The sequence below is a fragment of the Trachurus trachurus genome (assembly GCF_905171665.1).
Source record: "Trachurus trachurus genome assembly, chromosome: 1".
NCBI lineage: Eukaryota > Metazoa > Chordata > Actinopteri > Carangiformes > Carangidae > Trachurus > Trachurus trachurus.
Window position 1 is genome coordinate 3,560,589 of NC_139891.1, and position 26,044 is coordinate 3,586,632.

A 26,044-nucleotide genomic window follows, 5' to 3' on the forward strand; every position below is an offset into this window, starting at 1 on the left:
GTAAAAAATGATACAAAGTCTGAAACAAACTAACTTTCTGTGTTGTGTACCTGATGATAAAATCTGGACGTGGAAAATTAGCGTGTTACCTTTCCCTTGTGTGTCTCCTGCAGCCATTTGCGAAGTCTAATCAGACAGCTCTCCTGCATGGGGGTCAGATCGCCTAGGTAACGTTTGATATAATCTGCATCCAATTTGTCTGCGAGGGAAAGACATGACACCTCAAATTACAACACTGAAAACAAACTTTTTTGTGGTTTTCCTCTACTGTTGTCACTGGTTGAAAATGTGAACATGACGAGCGCTGGGATGTGCAGGAACACACCTTCAGGTGTACCAGCCAGAATCTCAGTGAGGCTGTCCGCCTGCAGTGTGCTGCTGTCCTGCTTGGCGTCTTGGGAGGTGCTGTCCTTGGTGCTGGTGGGCGGTGGAGCAGAAACATCGGGCGTCACTACGAGCTTGGGGGGTTCAGGTGGGCTGGTGGAGAGGGTGGTTGGCCTTGGGGGGGGCAGGGAAGCGGCTGAGGGCAACCAGCGGGGCACCTGGGTGATCCCCTCATCCTCTAGCTCCCTCAGGTAGAATTCAATGATTTCTTTCCCCTGTGAGGAAGATACGTTCAAGAGAAGGAGGCATGAGAGTCAGGGTGAGAAAAGCAGGAGGGAACAGAGGAATCTAGAACAGGTCAACCGCCCTACTGCTGTTATACCTTCATTGTGCTGTATTCAAACTTGGGGATGGAAACAGAGGGATAGGGTTGTCACAAGAACAGATACTCCAGTACCAAGTTGATGCCAACACGCAAAAAATACGTCAGTATCTGCATTGTGCTGGTACTGTGAGTACCTAAAATACAGCTTTCCCTGTGTTGATCGCTGTTGGGACTGGCGTGGACCAGACAGTATACGAGCGTCTTTCTCCGGGCAGTTGTCATAGAAACATGACACTCTGACAGTAGTGCAGCGTTTGGATCATAATACATCCATGATGGTTTGGACCAGAGAAAAAACAAACGTGTATGAACGCAAAACGTACGAGCTGAAAAGTGGAGTAGTGTATCATCTTGGCACCAGTCTGTGTGAAAACAGCCTAAAAGTGAATAAATGAGAACAGTTCTTTTGTTGAACTACTTGAAGGATACAAGTAATGACAACACTTTGTGTTGAGCCATATTTACCATTTTAACTCTGTTCTTACTTCATGTTTCTGTCTGCTCTTTAAATTCTGTGCAGTGTGAGAAGTTGTTGAAGCTCAGTGGAGCTTGAATACAAGAAAGTTTGATGTTAAATTTAATGTTTGATGTTAACTTTTTTTAATAAAGTAGCCTAATAAATTTAGAAACACATGGGTTCTTTGGTTTTTTTTCTTCTTAATCATGGAATCGAAGAAGTATCGAGAATTGTGGAAATGTACTGGTATTGGTATCGACTACTAAAATTCTGCCTACAGAGGAACTAAATTAAAGGAGTACACTCAACATGACCCGCATTCACCTCAAATGAAGCTAGATAACTGACCGGGCCAACAATAGAAGACTGTCCACATTAACAGATTATACAAGTTTATTTACAGGATGAGCTGGACCGAGTGAGTCATGCAGCAGAAACCTCTTACCGCCAGACTTCACATAATAACAGCCATTATGCTGGATTTACAGTACCAGTGAATATGTAGATGTCATCATTAGATCCAACAACCCCCACACACACCTTGTTGATACTGCTGGCATACTGCTTCATAGCAATCTTCTCCACTGTGCTCTCGAAGCCAAAGAATGACTTGATGTCCAGGCTGGCGGTCTGCTCGAAGCACGTCCAGGCCTCGTTCTCCGGGTGAACCTTTACACACACATTAAAGCACATGTTGTATTTTATACTGTATACACATGCAGAAACAGGGTCACCATGTTACTATGGCAACTGTACAGTACAGTACACCCGGTTTCACTAGAAGATGACGCATGCAGAGAGTAATCTTCACACAGTGTGTCACTCTGTCCATGTAAAATTAGCCAGCACATTACACATAAACAACGTGGAGTTAAAAATAACAGCATGCGAACGTACGAGAGTACACACATCTGTGGTGTGTGGTGTGAAGGTTATGAAGAAAAATCTCAACAGCCGAACAGAGTTGCTTTCAGACTAAACTGAAGAAAATCATCAGTGTCGTATTTGTTTCAGTGTGTAGCACAGCTGTGGAAGCTCTACAGATGTGAGGCCTGACTTTAAAAAAATTACAGATTTTGGTGTATACAAATGCATTATAAAAAAGTGCAACTCAGTGTTGAAAGCAGTGTGCTGGTAGCTTCATTGCCCCTGGCTACCAAAATATTTCAGCTTTAGCCAGGTTCATTAGCTCAGTCCAACAGAGCTGTCCTTCCCAGTTACTGTTAGCACACAATAAGAACCTCTGTGTGTGTCCTGGACCTAAAATTAGCACACTAGTTGGTTGGAGGCTAATACAATGTGCTTGACCTCATTAACTCAGAGCACATCCATTCATGAATAGACAGTGCACAAAAGTGCAGCAGCTAGAATGAAAGGAAGCAGCGCTGGTTTCAGATCAGTCTTTGAGGGCGTCCAGCAGCCGGAGTGTAAAAGGACTGAATAATTCACAGAGATATGGACTGCCAAGGCCGGCAATATGCTCAGCGCTGCTTTAAACATGGATTTTGTTTTCCTGTGAGGAAGCTGGGCAGAGATTGGAGGAAGCAGAAACATTAACATGGGTGTGTTTGCAAGAGTTTTCTATTTAGCAGACATACAACAGCTTCACAGAATGTGTGTTTCCTTGTTAGGTGAGTGATTGTATACAACACAGTGGGTTAAGCGTGTCGCCTAAACAACCAGGATCACGGTTATATCCGCTCTCTGTGGCCACCTATCCAGAGAATATTCAGATGTGTGTGACAAGCTGCTTTTCATGAACAACGCAGAGGTGCAACTGACCGAATAGCAGCAGGTCTCGTGGATGATGACCCTGTTGGAGAAGGTCTCATTGTGGGACTCGATGTGCAGCGTCCTCTCCTTTCGATTCAGCGTGTTTTTCTGGATGAAGTACACGTAGTCCACACCTGCGATCTGCCGAGCACACACACAGCAACTCGTGTTACAAGAAACTGAGTTACTAAACCGATATGACACACCATATTTGGTAAAAGGCTGTAAAACGATACAACGGACCGACAACATATTGGTGACAGTGACAAATTTGGGTTGGCAAGATGAGCAATTCAGAAATACCTTTAAAAATGTTTTAAAAGTATTAGATTTGTTCAAATGTACATTTTGTATTCCTGTTGATTTTATGTCATTTGAACATTTTTTAATAGGCTGACTGAATGCCCCTGAAAATGTCAAAAGAATGATAAATATTAAATATTTTATCCACCTACACTGGATTTAAGTGTTCATAAATATAGACTTTCTTCTGAAAACATTACATTGAAATAGATTTTTGCTGCGTTTTAAATTTTATTGCATTTTGGCAACACTGAGCAGGACATATCCTAATACCACCGCTTTTCTTCTAAATAATGTGACAAATTATGTAAAACTTGTTAAGAAACTTAGTGTGGCGTTGCAAAAGTGAATATAATTTATTCCACATTTGAGTCCAGATTTATTTTCCTGTATATAGTCAGATTATTATGAAAAAATACCAGGCGGTTACACCACTTGACATTGGGTTTCATCACGTTATTGACCCTGGGTCGGCCTTGGGCTTTTTTTTTTTTTTGATTGAACACATCTTCTTGCTGGTTCTGATTTGGTATTTCGTTCAACTTACATCACGTCAGTAAGGTTGGTGCAATAGAAAATTAATTTTAACCTACATGTCATCATCACTATTATAATCAAGCATGCGTTTAGTTTATTAGAACCCCTTAAGGACCCCCTCCAAAACGAGTTGGTGCAGCTCAAGGGGCTTCTCCTCTAATAAAGGTATGTAGAATGTAATAAGACCGGGTTCGGTTCAACACCCGCAGGTCGGGCCGGGTTTTAATTGTCAGGCCCTTTGAGAACTCTAAACAATCTAATCTTTTCAAGTGAGGGAAGGAGCTTGAAAGAAGAACAATAACCACAATGCATGAACTGAAGATCTGATGTACAACATACTCTTTTGAGCAGGCGTGGGGCGTCCACATCCAGGGCACAGCGGCGCTCGACCCTCTGGGTGGCTCCGTCCTCGCTGCTCTCCTCGTTCACCACGTCACTCGCCACAAACATGGGGATGAGGTGACAGGTGGGGAATCGGCGCTCGTAGGCCTGAGAGAGGAAATAGAAACATAATCTTCAGTTAACACGACGGCTTTCACTCCGGGAAATCATCTTTATAGGATTCAAGTTTCATTCTAGTAAATAAAGAAGCATCCGTCTTCCTGTATTGTAACACAAGGAGGTTGACATTTGCATCAATGTGTATTCATGATAGTAGTCAGGAGCACACATCAGGTGTCAAAAGTTTCTGTCTTTTCTTGAGAAAAAGGCTTTGTTGAAAACAAAACAAAACTTTTTTAAAAATCATATAGCTGCTCATATCCCATTAAAACCACTCATTTATTCCAGAAGGGTAGTCAAGTTTTTTTTTTTTAAACTGCATAGTGGACACTTTTTCAAGATTTCCTGTATTTGGAAAAAACCTTTACTTAAACTCTGCCCATCAATGTTTAGTTTTATAAATATGATTGAAAGGCTCAGGATAAATTCAGCTTTGTTTAAAAGAATAATAGTACACAGCTGGAATAAGTCTTGAACCACCAGCTTATATAATATTCATTAAAAAAAAAGAAGAAGTTAAGACCGCAAGCACCGAGAGAATCGCTCAAGCAAACAAGTGAGGTAACAAAAGCTCCGGTCCAAACTTGAGTTAAGCCACAGCAGAAGCACTTTTTAATTCCTTTATAACAAAGGGCTCAACACACAATAACAGGCTCTGAGCCCTGGGGCAATAATGCGCCTCCGAATTATGTGTTCTCATAAAATGCAAAACACAGGCAAACTCAGCACTTGCACTTGTAGAGAAGCCAGCCAGTGGTTATGCAACTGGGCTGTGGCTGCGACAGTGTGCAGCAGCAGCAGCAGCAGCAGCTCCCCTTTCTTTATCGACACAGCTCTCCTCTATCTTGGATCTGACTGGCGTTGGCTGCATAACTGGCAAGTCCAAACACAGGCTAGTGTTCATGATAAAAGTTGGTTTTAACACTGAACTAGTCTGAGACTCTAATGTCATGTACCCTGCATATTTAATCCTGAGCAATTAGCTTCTCCAGGATGTGAAAGAATGCATTTATCTGTTAGTAAATAAGCAAATGAGTGGTGGAGTACAGAGATAATAAAAAATGGAGATCACATCGCATCAGTACATCTTGTCTTTCTCAGACAAGATGTACTGTAAGGAATGCAGCATTGCTAACCTATCAGCTGCAAATCTTGCACTTGTTGTACGAAGACACGGGCTGGAGATAAACAGTATGCCTGACAATGAGAGTGCCAGCTGAGATTTAAGTGGGAGCCAGAGCTGGGACGTACTGTGTTAAGAAAGAGCAATGCTTCTCACAAGACGTTTGGGGTTGGCACAGTTAGTGTCAGCTGAGCAGCGCTGATAAAGGCTCTGTGTTCTGTGGAGCTCAGGACGACCTATGTCCTTGAGGACCTTTGAAAACCCATGAGAACAGGAGATCAATATGAAAATTTGTTTCTTTTTGCCATAATCCCTATAGTCTTAGGAGTAGGTTCATTACCTTTAATTGTCCGTGCAAGCTGTTTTTGGTGGGGGAGAACACAAGCTCCACGGTATTACATATAATTATGTAACATTATGACACATGAAGCAAATACTCGGAACTACTTGCGCTTCTGAAATAACTCCGCCCAGCAGCCGTGTCTGTAGTTTCAGCTATGCGTTTGCCTCATCAACAACTCTGTCTGGTAACATTCCGTTATTATTTCATAGTGTGGTGAATGTGCAGGTCATACTGTAACTTGTCCACCAGAGCGTTTTGGAGTTGTTGGATTGTGTATTTGATGAGTTTGGGGAGGGAAAGCCGGACATACCATATGCCTCTGTAGCATTAGCCTGAGCAGCTCGTATCTCTGCCCTGCTGATCGAAAAATAGCTTGCACCGACAATTAAAGATAACAAACCTACCCCTAAGACTATATGGATTATGGCAATGGGCAAATTTGCGAAAATGTTGAAATATCCCTTTAAATAGCTCTTAACATTTAACAAATCTGAACAAATTTGGAGTTAGATGCAAGGTAGAATTGATAAAAAATGTTTTGTTCAATCCAAACTGCCTTGTTGTGAACGTTTCCACACAAACAAACAAACACAAGAGTGGGTTTAGAACATTATGCATGGTGAGCAGCGGCAGCCATTGTTGGGTGTCCAAATAGCGAGTTAGTGGGTTCAGCTGCTCCTGGCATGCCTCTGCCAGGGCCGCTCAACCACTCAGCTGCGCGCTGTCCGCTGGCTGGCTGAGTGAATTCTGTTTTTCAGCCCTAATGCTCTGGAACACTGGGTGCAGGCTTTGTACTGCTGTCAGCACAACGCCACCCACTGTAAACATTAGTTTGGCCCATTAAAAAACGACCATACGTCGACAAAAACTCCGCCACAAATGAAACGGTCCCGTCAAAAACATTGCTGCTCGTCACTCAGACAATGGGCTGACATGCTGTTCAAAACGCAGGCTTTACTTTACAGATGTAATGAACCTCTACGAGTAACAAACAAACACCCACAGCCTGAACTAAACAAATAGCACTTTACTTTTTTATCTGCTCTTTGAGCACAGAAAACACTGTGAATGATTTAGTATTGAAAACAGGAAATTCTCCATCTAAGTAGTAAGCCACAGGTGTCAAACGTGTGGCCTGCGAAAGTGTGAAAATTACATAGAGGACTGAAGAGGTATAATATTGTTGACAGATTTTTCTCCAAACGAAAAATCAGGTTACATGGTAACATGTTACATGTTTTTTAAAAGGATAGTTCATTAAATGTTAACATCTTAATACTTCTTGTACTAGAGCAAAGGAAAAGTTTAGAATTCTTGTTGTTACAGGTTATGCCATTATTTTACTAGTTCTGCCCCTTTGACATCAAACTGCGCTGTATGTGGCCCCTGAACTAAACTGAGTTTCACACCCTTGACCTGAGTAAACCAGTATTTCAGTGTCCATTTGCATAAGTTATTTAAGACACATTTAAGTCCAGTCTGGTCTTTCCAGGTGTGTCAACAAAACAGGGTGGTGAACAAACTCGTGTCCCCTCTATTGAAAACCTCCTTCAATAATCCATTATGTTATGAAGTGTTCTGTGAAGCATGAGTCACAATACACAGCTAAACATGGCTAAAATAACACTGAGTCATATTCAGGTCATTTGGCATTCAAATAATTACTTAAGTCTATATTGACCTACACTGTTTGCCATCGCTTCATTATTTCCTCCTCTCCCCCACCATTGCACGCACACATGGCCCTGATGCCCTGGAAGACACGACCCAGCCTTTCTGCCTAGTGCTCAATCTATTAACTCAACAGCACATAATGGGTCCATTATTACACGGCAGGTGAACCAAAAACAAACAAAAAGCTACAGCTTCAGAACATCCAGTACACCTGACACCGCTGATAATCCATTCAACTCCATCTAACATTTCAACGAGACTCCCAAGTGACTTCTCCATAGACAGCCAAAGCAGCGGTTTAACAACAAACATTCCTGTTTGTACATGATGCCACCCTTTCATTCAGCCGGTCTCTGGGATAAGGAGCAGGAGCTGATGACACATGGACCCAAACAGCCACGGGAACCAAGCTCCACGGCAGTAAATATTCATTTGTCCCGAGCTTTAACTCCTTCCTGGAACACTTCAGCACAAAGACGACAAAACAAAACCTATTCTGTTTTCTCAAAGCTCAAAAACCAGTGTGCGTGTTCGACTGGAAGAAGAACTTCCAAGTCGCCATGGTGATAGGATGTGTTCAGACACACCTCGACTGGCCAAGCCGTGAGCAAAGGTCCCTGGAATTTGGCCGGAACATATGCTTTCCAGGGGCGCATGAGAGAAAATCTAAAAACAATACATGGTTCCTTAAACCCTTCCTGCGCACGCAGGAAAACATTTTCCTGGAACAAGCGGCAGAGTGGAGAGAGGCACGGGTCTGGAAAATAAGACCTGCTCTGCTCAGGAGGGAGATTCAGGAAATCCAGCAGTTCCGAAGGATTCATAACAGACTCCAGGACCACAAAGGGCTGCGTGGTGCTTGTGTATGTGTGATGTACTGAAGGGGAAGAAACAAGAGCACTGGCAGGAAGCCCAGCCATTATCTGTTTTGAAGTTTTGGCATTAAAAAACTAACTTAAATATAGCTACAGGCACAGCGTAAACAAACACAGGAAAATGTATTTTCATCTCATTCTTTTAAGTTTGAGTGCTGTACATCAATGACAATTTAAAGGGATAGTTCAGTGTTTTTGAAGTGGGGTTGTATGAGCTACAAATGCCCATTAAGTACACTAGATGCAGTGAGATCCACTGAGAAACACCGGGGCATCACGCTGCACAGAGACACAGCAGTACACTGTTGTGAATGGGGGACGATTAATCAGCGTATTTTCACCGCCTACGAGAAGCTCCGTCTCTAAATAATACACCAGACAAGTTCAAGAATACCATCTAAAGTAAAAATTTACAATGTATCAGCTGGTCGGAAAAAAGTTTGTGGAAGTACCCAACTCTCACTGCTGTTATCTTTGATAATATCATTTGCTTGTCTGGTCAAATACTGAAAGTGAGAGAGGGTCAGTCTGCTGGTGTTAAAAGGGAAAATCGCAGGCTCATTAGGTCCCCAAGGTGCGACACAATGACCGGAGAACACTTCCAACTTCCTCAGTAGCAGTGTTACATCTCTGGAGCTTATGAAAATGGTTGTGTAATAGAGACAACAGCTGCCCAGAGGTCAGCCCCTGCTATTTATATCGGCCGGCTTCTCTGATGCCTGGCCTGGGAAAACGGGAACATTTTAGTTGTGCACACTTTTAAGATGAAGATACCTGATTGAGGTCAGTTAAGAGATGAAATGTAAACACACAGAGTAGTACATCGAGGCCTGAGATGCAGCAGTCGATAAGGCTGCATTTTCTAAATACTTCGAGGAAATTCACAGGAGGAAGTGACAAACTGCACCGATACCTATGAGTGATGCACAAGAAACAGTTGATTGGATCATTTCAAATGGATTCAATCATACTAGTAAACAACCCCTGTAGTCTCTCTAGTAACAAACAAATCAGGAACAGTCCGGATGAATTACACATCTGGTTTCAGTCATAAACCAGCAGCATACGCGTACTGAATGTAGGCCCGTCACAATTGTTACATAATTGCCTGACCGGTGACCGCAATTATTTTGCATAATCGTTAAAATGGTTTCCATTCATCTGGATGAAACTAGCAGAAATGTTTTATTTCCAAGTCGTTTCCACTGTTTGAGGTTTGACTGGTCCTCTTGATGACATCAAGTTGCTGCTTCTTCTTCTTCGCTATATTTGCACATGAGTGGAGCACACAAACTGTTCATCCTATTTCTAATATTCGGCGATTGCATTTCGATGAGCATCTATTGACATTAGCATCATGGGTTTAGCTGCAACTTCTTAAGTCAAACATCATAAAATGATCAAAAAAGACTATTAAATGGTTGATTACAATTATTTGTATGGCAATTAATCATTAACCGACATTTCATGATTGTGAGTGACAGCCCTAACTGAATACACAAAGTTTTACCAACATGTGTCGGCCCCATCATGCCAGCATCTCTCTGTCTCACACATGCACAGACAACTAACAAGAGGCTGCAGTGTCAGGAGTGGTGCCACACCTCAGCCGTGCTATGAAGCCGCTCTCCAGTGTTCCCTCTTAAAACGGCCCGATACAGATTGTGTATTGACTACACACACCCCCACCCCCCTGACATCACATACAAACAAAACATGGCTTTGAATGAGGGCCAGAGGCAGCGCCATGACGTCATTTAGCCAACGTTTGGTGGAAATAATCTTTACAAGTTCACCACCCTGGACAGTTAGGGACCTCATGACGGATCAAACACTGGTACAGTCACATTTGGACTTTCTGTGTTGTCAATGTGGATGGAAGGATGGAGGAGCAGAGGAGTGGTCACAAAAACATCTGAAACCATTGGGCCTACAGATCAGTTCCTCACTCCTTACCGTCACTGGGCACCAGTGGGATAACAAATGGCAGCTCATGTCACACTCATTCATTTAGACATCCTGCTGCAGCTACAAGACTCTCTGCTGAAAATAATGATCCTGACACACAAAACCTTGCTGGCATCTTTTGACATAATTTGAGGTGGGGAAGTTACAGAGAATGAGGCACGGAGAGCGGCTTATGGAAAGGAAAAATTCCTCCTGGTTTTCATTTCTGAGAGCTAAGCTGTAAACTGCAAACTGGGTCATCGACAGGGACGGGGCGGGGAGCAGGAGGAAGGTTACAGAGAAGAAAGCTTCACAACTCTGGGTCCCTTCTGCACCTTTTGGGTGCAAAGGGAAACAGATTGTGTGCAGTGTTTTTTTTTTGTTACATGAGAGTTGTCAGCTTTCAACTTAGACAGGTGGGACTGGTTCATTGGGATACTGGTGATGATCAAGATGAAAGAAACGGACTAAAACATGTGAGAGCAAACCACACACCAAGGGAATTCAATGACAAATAAATATTGTATATGACATAAATCACTACTTGACATTCTGTTCATTGTTACCGAGTACAGCTTTGATCGGTAAAATCCACTATCATCCTTGCCACAGTATCCAGATAATGGTGTAGGAACTTCATTTTGTCCAATAGGGCTTTAAACAAGGTGGGTTTCACCATGACTCATCTCTTCCTTTCATCCTGTGCGCAGGTTACGGGCTGAGCATTTCAACAGGAAGGCGCTCGTGTGAGCCGAAGTAGGTAAAACCACACTGGGAAAAAAAAAATCCTGTGATGTATCAAGATCCTTTCTGTCGGCGGGCCAACCAGTTCGACGGCTTTACCCTGCAGTGCCACAGGGATGCTGTGGATACAGCCCTGCAGTGTTGGCATATTGCTAATACTATTCCATTTGCACAGCACTTAACTTAAACCAATATCAAATGTTTGCGCTGCTGTCATAAATATAGGTTATTAGAATCATCGTCACTATAAATCAAGGGCGATGTCAGACGGCGAGAATACTAAAGTTTCTCCATCCACGGGATCCACATACATCTGAGCTTAGGTGTGGACTGGATGTGGAGTAGGAGAGAGAACAATCTCCTGATTGAAAAGATGCAACAATAGAGCCTTTAGTCTGTGAATGCCATACCACCCACAACTCTTCTTCCACTGATCTCACTGCTACAGTGTGCACTGTAATGGTAGAACGGCCTGGAACGGCTGAGTCACAGAGGGACAACTTGTCAACTTTACATGAGAACTTTCTATGCATATTTACTTTTACTATATTGCAGCTTTATTGTCTAATGTCATCAGTCAGCAACGTTACACGACCATTTAAAAGTGAAAATGTGATTTTAGAAAACTGAAACATCACACTGACATACTGACGTCTGGTCTGATGAACAAAGCAAGCAGGCTACATGTCTGAATACACCCTAAGAGTTAACAGTTTGGCCTCGGTTCTTTCTGTCATTTTTGGGAGGAGAACAGGCACTACTCATAATTTCCCCTGTACTATACCAACAAACAAGTATGACCATGGCAGCGTCATGCTGTGGGGGTGGTTTTCAGAGCAGGGGACAAGGAGACGGGTCAGGGTGGAGAGAAAGCTGGCTGCAGCAAAGTAGTGAGATATCCAGAAGAAAACCTAATCCTGAAGACTCAGACTGAGCCAAGAGTTCACCCTCCAACAGGGCCATGACCCGGAGCACTTGCCTATGACAACACAGGAGCAGCTTAGGGACAACTCTGTCAGAGTTTTGACTTGAACCCAAAAGTCTGTCCCACTGACGCCCGGACAACCTGACAGAGCGATTTCATTCTGCTTGGTCATTACCACGTATTGAGTGCAGATAGATGAGAAATTCAATGAATCTAAAGAGATTTAGCATAGGGCTGCAACATGACAAAATGTGTGAGGGTCTAAATATTTTTGGAATGCTCTGTGAATGTCCGGTCGGAAATATTTATTTGGCCATGCAATATGGTCAACTGCAGTACAGGGTTATGTATGCATGACTGGATGTGTGTGTGTGTGCACCAGGGAACAGAGAGCAGCAGGACGGCCATCTGTTGGCCATCAAAAAGACACCATAATGACAACAAGAATTGCTGAGTTTACACATTACAGCTGGGATACGGCTTATAGAGACATAACTCCGCCACACCAAGCTTTCACTGTCACATCATTCAAAAGACACTGAGGAGCTGCTTGAGTAATCATGCTCTTAAGTGGTGAAATGGGACAATTTCTGCAGACACATTTTTATGAGACAGCTGAAGAATAACTTTAAAACGATAGCACACACAAGGATTTTTCTTAATTGTAATAGGTCTCCTATTGGCTGGATCTGGCTACAGGTTTGAGCAAATAAAAGCCGGTCTCAATGAGAAGTCGGGTCTATTTTCTATGCAAGTTCTTGTGAATGTACAAAAACCTCTCAAAGACACTAGATCGCCTGTCTGAGCTGTTACAAAGCCGCTTCATTCGTGCATACAATAGTTCGACGGCACTGCTTAAATTGCTCTTTTCCCCCTTGGTGCCGCTGTTACAGCCATCTGTTTAAGATTTTGTCAATATGGACCCGCTACACATCGTTAGTCCTTTCTGAAGACTCCCTACCTTCACTTAAGTCCCAGCAGCATTCCATTCATTTAGAAGTTTAATCTGCACCGATATTGAACTTCTTCTGAATAAATGCGTGCTCTAGCTCTTTCCTTGGGTTAGTCGGTTAAAGTGGAAAGGTTAGGGCACAAGTGTTGTTAAATTCACTTTGTAGACAAAACAGTCTGCCACAATACTATCATATCAATTATACTATATTAAAAAGTAAGGTGAACCCAGGACCCTCGGTTACAGTATTTTCCCATCTTTTGCTGAGCAATTTTTGCAAAATGACTTAAAAGTCTGTCCATTACAGATGGCTGTCTCAAATATAAGCCGGTTTAGTTTGGCAGTTTAAGCAAATAAAAGCAGAGAATTTACAGTATTACCACAAGTGAATATGGTCTCAGTGCCTGGGCATTTTATGAGATACATCTGATATCTATACATCCTTAATAACTGCTCGCCTTTTTCCATCCTTCTCTGTACAGCACCAGACCCCGCGTATACAACTATGAGCAGCAAGTCACAGGAAACTGCAGCACTATCGACTGGACTGCTTTACAGTAAAGAGACAGGCTGGCACAGCATACTGACTGCGCGCTGTGTGCTCTGTCACCACGATTACAAGATTCAGTCATTTTATCAACTGATGACGCTCTTATTGAACGGCCGCGGTCAAAACTGCTGGAGCTTCCCTGGCATGGTTTCTTTCTGCTGACAGCTGAAGGCAGAGGGGGAGGGTGGTGGGGGAAGGTCAGAATGACTGCTGGTTTCTGATCACTGTTGCTGGACTGTATGCTAATATAAATATGCACCGAGGAAGGAACAGAAAAAAGTGTGTTCTATCAGAAATCTGAGCGATCCATTAAATTCCCGTCAGAAATAGGCCAGTCCAGGCTTTAAGCTGGAGCCTAGAGCGGATTAAAACAGCACAAAACGCAACCACGTGTAGGTAGAAAAATGATGGCAAAAATACAAATATGCAAAAAAAATGTTACAATATACTATGTGCATTTCCTGTGGGGGTCGTGTAGCTTCTGCATAGATCTGCGTCACTGTCTTCTGCCACGATGCTGCATGATTGCAGTGTAAAATACGCTAAAGGGTCATTGTGCAAGAGTATGCGTGTACACATTCATCTGTGTCTAGCGGAGCAAAGCAGAGTGGGGGAGGGGCACTATTGGGGCAGCATCTCGACCTTGCTGCGGCAAAGAGGGTGAATGAGTGTCCTGGCGATCGGTGAATGAAACCGGCTCCAGAATTCTCTCATAGGCTCCCACCGCCACGTGGGGCTGGAGGTACGGTCCTCCATTTGAAGCAGCGAGCCGGAGGATAAGCTCCTCTCTCCCTCCTCTCTTCCCTTTTTGGCAAATAGCATCTCGCCAAGTAAGTGAATTAGACACTGCAGGCAGAGCCCTGACGGATTCATTGAGGAGAGTAGATGGGAATTCTCTGAATCAGAACCGACGGCTGCAATGCTGAGAAATGATGATGAGAAAAGCATACGTAAACAATTAAACCAGCAAACCCTGCAGTGGAGCGGGCATACTAAATTTCTCTCCCCTGAGAAGCTTTGCCTGTGTAACTAATATGAAAGAAGAGGAATGAGGTTTCTTTCTATTCATCTTTTTCATTGGACCACATTGTCAAAAAAAAAAAAAAAAAAAGACTACATGAATTAATAAAATGACCCAATTTCTCTGTTTGCTTGTTTAACGTTCACACTTGTAGGGCCGACACAGACCAGCCAGCAGATCACAAGCAGATTACAATAACAGGGTTTGGTCTGGGATCATTTGGTGCAAGAGAATTGGGCTGCAAAAGCGTTAACCAGACCTGGACGTAAGTGGGTCAGGACGTGGTGGGACGGGACGGGACATCATCCTGGCGTAGCTGATTTGCGCTGAGCCAGGCTAGCCACAGAGAAGGGGGACAGCAGGGATGAGCCATGTTTAGAAACACTGTCTGGCAGTAAACAGGCACAAGCACAATGGCCTGACTAACACTTGGAAAAACATGCTTGTTATGACCTACATGTAGACCGACGAAGATCACAGTGCAACAGATACATGATTAATACACTGTATAGGTTTGGAGCTGCTGTATTTAATATCATATCATGTTACACATAAATCCTGGTTATAGTAAAGCTGTGAACAGAGCATAGCTTCCTCCAGCTCCTCCTTAGCCTGGTCTCCCTCACAAAGACATGACAACACCTGTCATAAGGGACATTTCCACTGCAGGAACTTGGGGGTAATTTTACAGGCCGGGGCTGTTAGCATGTGTCTCCATAGCAGACCATCTCCTGGAACTTTTACGGGGGCTAAAAGAGTCCCTGCTTTGGGGTGGGTACTCGGAGCGGATGGGGCTTTACTGTGCTGATTGGGCATACTCAAAGTGGGATGTGATGCCAATGCTGTGTCTCAATTTGAATATAGACAAGTATGTCAAAATGCAGTGTACTGTAAGTACCCGGATGGTGCACTCATAACGGTCAGAAGGTTGAGTGTGGAACAATGGATACTTCACACCCCCAATGATGACCTTCTTGGCTACGTAGCAGAATATAATCTATGTAAATCAACATACCGGTAGGCCAATGTAAGGCGCTCAGTATTGCTAATTTAAATAACAAACAAAAAAGCCCGTAGATGTGTTGATGGGCGACAACAGCGGTCCAAAAAAGAAGAAGAAGAAGTTGGCAACCATTGCGATTGTCAGTTCCGGTAAGCGCACGAGACGACAGTATTTGATTTGAGAAAACACAAACTGTTGGAATTTGTGCACTACGGAAGTATTCAAATTGAGACACAGCTCAAGAGAAAGCCCGAAAATAAGCAGCATTTTAAAACCCAGCATTATTAGAAAAGCCAGGGGGGAAAAAACAACAACAACAACAACAAGAGCAGTAAAACAACAACTGCTGCATAACAATTGTGTGATGATGCAAACTGTTGCATGATGATTGAAACTTTTTTTCTCATAACCCATTTCTGTTTTTTGCATGATGGAAGCTCAGATCGACTCTGAAACATGTTCCCCTGATCAATTGTCAAAACTACTCTCTCATGGCAAGTTGGAAGAGGATGATACATGAAGCCGTCAGAGAGAGAGATAGGGTGTGGGTGTGTGTGTGTGGGGGGGGATAAAGAGATATAGAAAGAGCCAGTCTACAACACAGGATCACTACCACTCCACTGATAGGAATCACACCCAGAGCTGGTAATATGTTTGCCCTTCGTTTGCATGGAGCTGATTAAACACAGTAACAGCAGTTCAAAGATGAGGCCACCTGCCGAACCACTCTGAATGCACTGCTGCTTTATTCACCGGCCAAAACACCTTGTGCATATGCAAAAAGCCAGAGAGGACACCTGGACGGAGCTCGTCCAATGAGTCATCCCAGTCGTACGCTGAGGTTTAAAGAGCCACTTCTTACAGAGCAGACCACAGGCTCCAGGGACTAGGCTGTAGAGGTGGACATGACATTCTGGTTGGCTCTGGGTGGACCTGCCTTTCTCGTGACAATTCAGTCTAGATCTTTAAAATTCTACTTAAAGCTGTGGTTTCCTCATCTTTTAACCGGTTCCTTCTTTGTGTTCTTTTGTCACAACACTGTCATCAGTTTTTCAACCTCACAAGCTTTTAACAAGCGACAACACATTTCTGGTTATGTATTTCGAGACAATCCGGTTTGCTTTTGAAACTTCACTCTGTTGCGACACAAACATTAAGTATATTAAGACTTCATATTTGTGTGTGTTGCTACCACTGATAAAAAAAAGGGATTTAGTCACAAAGAAGGAAGCATCCCCTGACATTGTTGCTGGTTACAACCCTTACATGGCACATCCTGTTCCTTCCTCTGTAGAAACTCTACTGGGACAGGGGCAGGACCAAAGTGCTTAGGCCTCATGGATTAGCTACAGACCCGTACGTTACCATGGAGCAGGTTAAGCTTTGACTCACTTAATACCCTCCCCGCTGTACACTGGCTTGGGGATAGTTATTGTCTTTTCGCACTCAACTGTTGCAGAAAACATGAAGTTAGCAGTTATCTATTATTCTAGGTCAGCCAGAGTTTTTATTCCTCTCGTGGCGCACCAAAGTCATTGTTCGCTGTTGGATGTGTGCCAGATGCAACTGTCCCTTCAGGCCTGAAACAACAGCATGAGGGGTATTGTGTTGTGCTTTGGACATTCCTGTGACTCCCTGCGGATAGAAAAGAGGCTCTGAGACTGGACTGTTGCGATAACAGCGGCAACAGCAACAGCAGCATTTCCTGTTATTGATATGCGGCAGCGGACCCAAGGGACCGCCACGGCTGAAGAAAAAAAAAAAAAAAAAAAAAAACTGAAGACACAAACTACAGCCGTACTTCTGAAAAAAAAACAAAAAAAAACAAACAAACTGAGTGATAAAAGGTTATCCAGGTCAAAGTAATAGTGTTTGTGTGCTTTTGGGGCAGCTTAAACAAACCCAGTCAGCGTGGTGTTGACACACAGCAGCTGATGGCACGGTGCAGCTTTCAGAGGGATGAGTTTTGTGTTGACTTATTTACTTATCTCACTTGCGGTACATGTCCAAAGGAAGTTCAGCGTTTCCTATTAGGGCGCATACTGAAGGTGCTGCGGTGTGTCTTACGCTCTGGCGCCGTTCTAATCTAGTCAGGACTTTCAGGGGCCGGTCTCCGTGCAATCCCAAACATTGTTTCTGCAATAAGTCCCAGAGTGGAACATTACATTACCACATTACATAACAGAATTTTCAGTTGAGTGTCAAGTCTGCTCCTGTCGGGTTTTACTTGTAACGCTCTCATTAGTGTTGCAAAATCAAAGAGCTGCACAACAAGCCAGAACTGAAACGGGACAACACCCAGCAATATAAATCAGTCCCAGTACCTGAATGTTTTTCGTGAATTTTCTTGGTTACCATTGAAAACAGTCAAATAAGCACAAAAGCGCCGACAGCGTGCGAGCTTGGTACATTAACAGCTGACGGGGATCTGAGTTCTGTCTTATGCAACAGTGCATTCAAGCCACAGCAGTGTCATCCAGAGGTTGAAACACTCTGATAGCACCTGTCAGGGAGCCCAGTGGCTCCTCGGGGGCCGAGTGAGGAGAGGCTGGGTTTCATCCAGACTGAAGGAATGCATTTATGGGCTTTAACAGAGGAATGTTGAGCCCTGGGTTTTACTCACAAGAGTAAATGGTTATTTCTAAGAAACGATGGTATGCAACTCCAGAGTCAAGTAGAGAGAGAGTACCAAATTCCAGAAAAATATATTTGAAAGGGAGAAGCCATTCCTGGCAAATAGCTCCAATACCTGACATACTGTACATTTAGAAAGCCATGGCCGAGTACAACAATTAATCAATTCATCGAACAATAATCAATTATTAAATTAATCCTTAACTATGTTGATAGTTCAATAATCAGTTTGATTCATTTTTTTTAAGAATAAAAGTCCAAATTCTCTGATTTCAGCTTCTTAAATGTGAATAATTCTGGTTTCTTTGTTCCTTTATGACAATAAAGTGAGTCTCTCTTTGGTTTGTGGACAAAACAAGACGTTTGAGGACGTCATCTTGTGGTTTGGGAAACACTGATTGACATTTTTGGGAAACACTGATCAAATGATTGACATTTTTAAACGTTTTTTTTTCATTTCATTTCATTTTATTGACCAATAATTTAAATAAGGAAAATAATCATTAGTTGCAGCCCTAAACGTGCATTTTATTCTTTACTACTCTGCCCTGTGTGTATGACATGTATGCCTTCTTCTCACTGACAGGTAAAAGCAGCCCCTCAAAGAAGCTGAATTCTGTTCACACAGTAGATAAACAGTCCACTGCATCAAAGCCTCGTGACGGTTTCCCCACAGACACAGGATGTTGTTACATTACTAAGCTGCAACAGTGACAGACCTGCTGTAGGGGGAAGTGAGAGGGGGAAAAGATTTCACTGGATTTTGATGAAAACAGGAGCGAGAAAGTGTTGTGACGCACCATTAAGTCTGCTCTGCAGTGTCTGCAAAAATGCCCACTGCAGAGAAAAGTCACAGAAAGGGAAATGGATCCAAATGCACCAAACTCCTCTTCAAACTAACCCAACTATGTTTTTAACCACTTATTAGCTCTCTCCGACCACATAGCTTACACACAAGCACACAAAGCATGTTTTTTTCTGCATCCACTGTATCTGTTACTGCCCTAGTTTGAAAGCACCCAGGGCTACTCCATTAGTTTTACAAAGTAAGCCTGTCCCATCTACAGAAAGCCATGAGGTGGGTCATCTCCTGCTTACAAATCGTGCAACACACACACACTTCCCACCACCTTTGAATGCATGTGTAGACCCAGGTGTAGGTACCAGTCATCTATTTATAGCCATCTGTTTGCTTGGTGCTCAATCCAGTCTGTGCTAAGGAGATTTAGTCTTCCTGTGTCCTCCTTCACGCCGGTGCAGAGAGCTGATTTCCATTTAAAGAAAAGAGCAACTGCGTGAAACTTAGGGTGCTTATGCTTACACAAATGTGACAGGCAGCAGAGGGAAAAGCCATTCCTGACTAACTTCCTGGTTCTCACATGTCATTTAAATGAGGGACACGGGGACACATTGCAGAAATCATCAGCACGGCGATAAAGCATCTCTGAGTGCGGCAACTGTTTGGCTGAAATTACCGGTTGTATAATCAGGCTGGGACTCTGCAGGCGTGCAGTAACACCACATTACTGACAGAAGCCCAGGTCAAAATACGAACGTGTCGTCATAAGCCCTGCCGTAGTTCACTGTTCTTTCTTTATCTCCCACTGTTTTTAAAAAGAAATTAGATTTGACTGGGGCCGAAACTAACCGTTATTTTCGATCGATTAATCTGTTGATTATGTAAATGATTATTGATAAGTTGTTTGGTCAATAAAATGTAATAGAAAATGTTGAAAAATGTCAATCAGCATTTCCCAAACCACAAGGTGACATCCTCAAATGTCTTGTTTTGTCCACAAACCAAAGAGAGACTCAGTTTATTGTTGTAAAGGAACATGAAAACAGAAATATTCACATTTAAGAAGCTGAAATCAGAGAATTTGGACTTTTTTCTTTAAAACTACTCAATCCCATTAATGATTCGTCATCAAAATAGTTGACGATTATTTTTGATTAATCGATTAATCGTTGCGGCTCTAGATTAGACTTCATACAGAGACGCTGCACTGTGGGAAATCAGTTAGTGTTTGCTATTCAGTGGCTGCTGAAGAGTTCAGCCACTTTATCTTCTCTGACAATCTGCACCACTGTAGTTCAGACTGACAGGCAGCTACACATGGTAAACTACGAAGAGACAGATAATGTGAAACGCGATCGGAAATTTCAGACCAGAAAAGCGAATGGGAGCCAAGACGCTCTGAAAAGGCCTTTTACAGCAGAGCAAAAGGAAACAAGAGGAACATGTGAATCTGCACTCCTTCAGCACTCAACATAACAACACAGACGCAGTGGCCCGCTAAAGGCCGTGCTGCTAGACACTGAATTTTTTACAGTGCAAATGGACTAACGCTGCCGGCTCTGCAGCGCGACCACTGTTTGACATAACAGCACACCGACGTCGCACACTAAGATGCAAGAGTGTGCGCGTGTACGGCGCCATGGCTGGCTCGACAGCCCGGTAACAATGGAGAGATCTTAAACCTCAAGAAGACAGGAAGCTAGACGGAGCAGGCCCACATTACATGATAGTGTGGTGTGTGTCGCGGGGGTATAATTTCATTCCAGCTGGTGAATTACTGGTTTTGGTTACTGTCAATGTGGTCACACAGCAAGAACACTGTGTGTGAGATGGTTGTTTTGATAAATACAGGTTTATGCTGGCAGTGGTGTTCACAGAACATTCTGTGTAGTGCAATGACGTTTCCAATGTGTGGGCAAATAACTTGCAAGGTGTGTAATTAGATGACCAGCAGCCTCTTACTGTGACCTCTGCAGCGCCCACCCACCCACCAGCATTACATAACTCCACACAGCATGCAGTATTCATGTGGACAGGTAAAAAAAAAACACACTTACCGCCATCACCAGCTCGAAAGGATGCTTGTACACCCGCACAGGTGACTGGTACTTCTGCACCATGATGGGGATTACAGTTACAACCTGAGGAACAAATCAGGCAGAGAAAGAAGAAAAAGAAGCTGTGATCACAGGCGTTTTGTGAAAAGACAAAAAAAAAAAAAGCTGCATTTCATTCCCTCTGTGCTTCATCACCATAATGGTATGCCAAGTGCCGGAATGACACAATTACAGCAACATCTGCCACTACAGCTCAGCTTGTTATTACATAAAAAAGTGTTTAGGCTGAATCGAGAACCGTGAGAACCGTGTTTAGGGACGGGCCGCAAAGATCAAATCTCCTGAGCTGAATGATCAGTGGATGCAGCGTTTCCTGCTCTTTATCGAGCACACTGTGTGGCTGCAAAAGGCTTTTCATGCAAACTACTGTTAATGATGTAACTAAGCACAGGTAGGTTTTTTTAATGAAAATGTGTAGGCTTAGATGCAGGATTTTTTTTTTTAAATATAAGTTGTGTTAAAAAGACCAACGTTTCAACCATGATGGTCTTCGTCACGGTATGAGAGATGAAAATGTGTAAAAATGTTCTCCAAAAGACAAAGTTAACCATGAAACAGTCTTTTGCAATATTTTAAGCAATATCAGTCTATTATTTTAGTTTTTCTACAGTTTTAGAGTGAAAGGGGGAAACAAAGCAGCAGCTTCAGACTGCCCCTAATGAACAGTGCAGGTAAATTTGTCATCTACCTGCACATGTGCCCCCAGTAAATTTGCCCTTTTTTTTTTACACACTGACTGGTGAAACATTGAAGAAGCGACTCAAATGATCTGGAATCTGTCATGAGGGATGGCAGGACAAGGTGTGTGAGGTTCATGAATGAAAAGAAAATGTGAATATTTGCTTTGTAAGTTGATTAACAGTGTGTGCCCCTAAATTTTCTGCTTGAACTCCTAAAATTTTAAGTTAGGGGCCACTGTGCTCCTAGTAAAAATAGTTTATCTGGAGCCCTGAGCCTGTAAAAGATGAAAATGAAAAAAACTGTATTATTTAAAATGTAAAAGGAATGTGTCATCTGTAACTTTATGCCTTTTGGAGATCATTTCATCTTCCAAACTTTTACATGCCTCTGTATATGGATCAACATCAAAGGCTCCTAATTCTTCACAGGTAATTTAGCAGAGGTGCAGTGTGTGGCTTGAACCCCATGTTGTGTTTGTTCAGCGTGCTGATACATGTTTCTACCAGCGGCCATAGGCTGCGAGGAAGGAGCACTACTCTGACAGGGGATCAGGGCAGGGGAGACTAATAATAACCGGGCTGGGGCAGAGACTCTACAAAAACATGTCGGAAATACTATTCCTCTGTAAACACCTATGTACTGATGGCTACTAGTTTATACAATTACCGTCATGCTTCAGGATCTGTCAGCAACTTTAAAACACGTCAGAACAAAACAAACAAACACTTTAGAAAAAGAATTAAGATATGACACTTTCACACAGGTTCTATCTAATTAAGACTAAATGACTGACAGCTGTCATTTGAGAAACATCCAATTATCTTCTCTATCATCGTTAACCCTTTCTGTTCTTCAGTAGTTTCATGTTTGTTATGACTTGCTTCGTCTGCGTCTTCAGTGAATTGCTTTGGTTGTCCCGGTAACATAACGTTCAACCGTGTGAAGTTTGAACGTATCAACATCTGGAGAGACTGGATATTAATTATCGGGTGTTATATTCCTTTAACGTTACCAGTGCAGCAGATAGATTTACATGTCAATACAGTCAGCTCTGTGATGCTGAAGACCTGCCACGCCGACTTGTTAACATTAGCTTACACACACACACAACACCACTGTCTTCACTGAGAATAACCAGCGAGCTAGCGCTAACTTCTCATGTCACAAAGTTACAATACATCTCTCAGCTGAAGCTTACCTGTGACTTAAAGAACTACAGAAATGTGGACTTGTTCCGTCTGGTTAGTCGTGGTTTCTTCTCGGAGGGCTGTACGGCTCAACTCTTGCCATTCCCCCTCCTCGGCTCGGCTCGGCTCGGCTCTCGTCACTTCGCCGGGTCCGGGGTGCTGAGCTGAAGCTAACAATAGTTAGCTCGACCGCGATAGCTGGCCATATAGACGGAGGAGTATCAAACTGACGGTCGGATAAATCACACGGCCAGACACTGACGGACCTGAAAAGAAAAAACAAGACCGATAAACTGAATATCCTACACGGTCTCACAGGCTCGAACACGTCCGGACAGCTGAGGTGTCGACAGGAGGAGGACAGCGCTCCTTTCGGTCCTCTCTCCTCCTCCTCTCGGCGTCACGCCTGTGATGATGCTGTGGCCCCGCCCACTTTCCTACGCTCTGGTTTTTTCCACCGGTGAGTTGAGTGAGCTGAGCTGAGTGAGCAGAGCAGAGCAGAGCGGCAGTCAGCGCAGTCAGAGCAGAGCAGTTCCCTGCCTGTGACCAAAGCTGCTCCAGAGAGGGCCAGGCACCAGAGGAAAACCATCTGTGAGCAATGCGAAGGATGACGCCAAACAAAAATATAGTCTTTAAGTCATGACTGTATAATTTTGAAGAATTTGCCATGATGTCATGGCTGACAGTGCGCTGCTTATTTTCAGTTTTATTAGGCTATGCAACCAGTCAGATCAACTGCAGGCCGCATATGTGAGTTACATCATTAGTAGCCTAATAATTTGCAGTGTAATATAAATAGGCCTACAGTTAAGCAAAAATGATGTCAACTCCATAAGAAACAATGGAAGGAGGAAATGTGGAGTCAGCCCAAATTCACCTTCACCTTATTTAGCCTACCATTAAACTTAGGAAGAGGCCAGAGGGTTTTGTGGAGGATGAATTTCCCTTTCTTTTTCAATGCCCTCTGTGTTATGAATTGAGGAATTTCATGTGTTTGAAAGAGTTCTGGTGAAGAGCCCCAACTTAGCTGGGTTTTCAAAGAGGAAATCCATGTCCTCGCCAGATTTATTGAAAAAGCATGGACTCTGAGACAGAAAACATTATAAGACTACTTACTGTTATTGTTTTGGTTGATTGATTGATTGATTGATTGATTGATTGATTGATTGATTGATTGATTGATTGATTGATTGATTTGGATCCCCATTAGCTATGGCAATGCCAAAGCTATTCTTCTTGGGGTCCATACAACATCTTTACAATGTATCAATGCAATTTATGTCCCATACAATACAATCCATGTTAAAACACAAACAAACAAGACAGCTCCCTAGGTCAGTGGTATGCAGAATTGACATGTCATAATGTCAATACATGTCTACATAGCCTATTTTAGGCTATTGGTCACACAATTAGAACTCAAGTTTCAATAGCCCATTGATATTGCATCCAGTGCCATCGAAACTCAGTCTCAAAATCAGATTTGACTAAATTAAAGCAGATTTGACAGTATCCCATTTTGGTGTACATCTCCAAGAACTGTTTCTGTTTAGGTGTCATGCTTGTACTTACAATTGTCCTATTGTTTTGAAAACTGCCTGTTTGTGTTGACTTGAATTTTTTGTTGCATGAGCCTATGAACACATATGAGTAGACTTGTTAGCCATCTTTGAAGGTATGTAATTATATTGTTAGTGTCTTGTAAGCTCATGTGGGCTGGGCATAGTGCGTGCCACTTAAATAAACAAATCAGTTAATCAATCAATCAATATGTTTCCAAGGCAGTGCTATGTGTTTGGCTACATTCTTATCATCAACAGAGTGGAAAATTCCAATTCACTTGAATGGGATTGTGTGTCCAAGTGCTGTATGTTGCAATTGAAATCCAGTATACTGGTTTTGTGCCTTAACGTAGGCTTGGCCTGCATGATCTGCTGAGATAAGCAAACCTGTTTACCACAGAAATGTATAGCATTGCAGTTCCATGAAGTTGGGAGACTCAGAGTCATATTTTGCAAAGACTGGTCTGAACTGAAGTATCAAAGATATTGAATTTTTGGTTGGAGTAAGATGTATGGGGGAAGTCATGTGATGACATGATGAAGGTAATTTCCTCAGACTGATTCATTCCCTGAAATGACATGACACTGCAATGCTTTTAACTGATACTCCTCACGACTAGTAGGCTACACAAAACCAGAGACGTTCTATATTGACAAAACCCCTCATGTGTAAAGTTAGTGTACAGCCTTGTCTGTTCAGGTTGTGATTAAAGGCTCGAGCTTTAATTACTGATAAGATAATGGTCTGCACTGGGTTACAGATACACCACAGTGTGTCATGTCAGTAGAGTGTCTCTGGTTTCATCTCCCCCACAGTGTGTGACCTTGTCAAGGTGCCAAACCCCCCAAACACCTTGTGCATGTGGAGAACAGTGTGAGCCATTTTAAGCCATCTGTAACCAACGCTGCGGCTGTTGGAATCTGATAGCTACAGTATCAAGTCACATGCAAAATGAGCTTTACAAACAAGTACTTTACTACAAATAGCACGAACCAGCTAATTCACACACCCGATATGCGAAACCTCTGCTGTGAAAGACATTTAAACAGAGGTGAGCAAAGTGTCTGATCCATTCATAATCAAATCTAAATGTTTATCAACTAATTATCTTTATTTAATCAAGTGCTGCTTTCCTTTCCTGTTGCACAAATATGTCTGGACTTTGCCGTGGCCTATGAGCTTCTGTTTATTTCTCAGGGTTAAATACACTCACATCCTAATTATGTAAGAGGTTTAGCAGCGATGGCGGTGGATGATTGCATTAAGGCGATTGTGTTTCAAAGGGCAGGCTAGTTGAGTTTATGAGGCTTATACCAAGGTCTGCCTCCTCCCTACCAAATGTTAAAGAACAACGGCAGTTACATAAAAACACAAAACAAAATGTTTGAATGCGTGAAGAATGTGGTCCATTGTTAATTCATCACAACAAAAATTAATACACCATTGCCTCAACTTGAAAACAGGATGTAACAGTGAAATACCACAGCGTGTGTTTCAGATTCCATCAAGGTCACTGCAAAAGGTCATTGTGTTGAATGTTATTCAGCGCAGGGCTGAACGTCACCTTCAGTGAAAACAGGACAGAGGTGTTATTAAATGGGCTGTGCAGGGGGCCGGCCAGGCCAA

The 26,044-nt window shown here is 42.9% G+C and overlaps 1 protein-coding gene across 2 annotated transcripts in view; it reads right to left on the reverse strand.

Moving 5' to 3' along the window:
- The window catches only part of LOC310986164 (SEC14-like protein 1), a 33,988-nt gene extending 10,742 nt beyond the window's left edge, over nucleotides 1-23,246 (reverse strand). For both annotated transcript variants that reach the window (XM_083971976.1, XM_083971975.1), the window contains exons 1-7: nucleotides 22,867-23,246; nucleotides 20,928-21,011; nucleotides 4,119-4,268; nucleotides 2,949-3,080; nucleotides 1,707-1,835; nucleotides 326-599; nucleotides 90-199 (exon numbers count right to left, since the gene is read on the reverse strand). In XM_083971976.1, coding sequence (XP_083828102.1) covers nucleotides 90-199; nucleotides 326-599; nucleotides 1,707-1,835; nucleotides 2,949-3,080; nucleotides 4,119-4,268; nucleotides 20,928-20,990 — 858 coding nt within the window. In that variant the 5' untranslated portion in view covers nucleotides 20,991-21,011; nucleotides 22,867-23,246. The remainder of the gene's footprint in view (nucleotides 1-89; nucleotides 200-325; nucleotides 600-1,706; nucleotides 1,836-2,948; nucleotides 3,081-4,118; nucleotides 4,269-20,927; nucleotides 21,012-22,866) is intronic.
- Nucleotides 23,247-26,044: the final 2,798 nt, after the last annotated feature.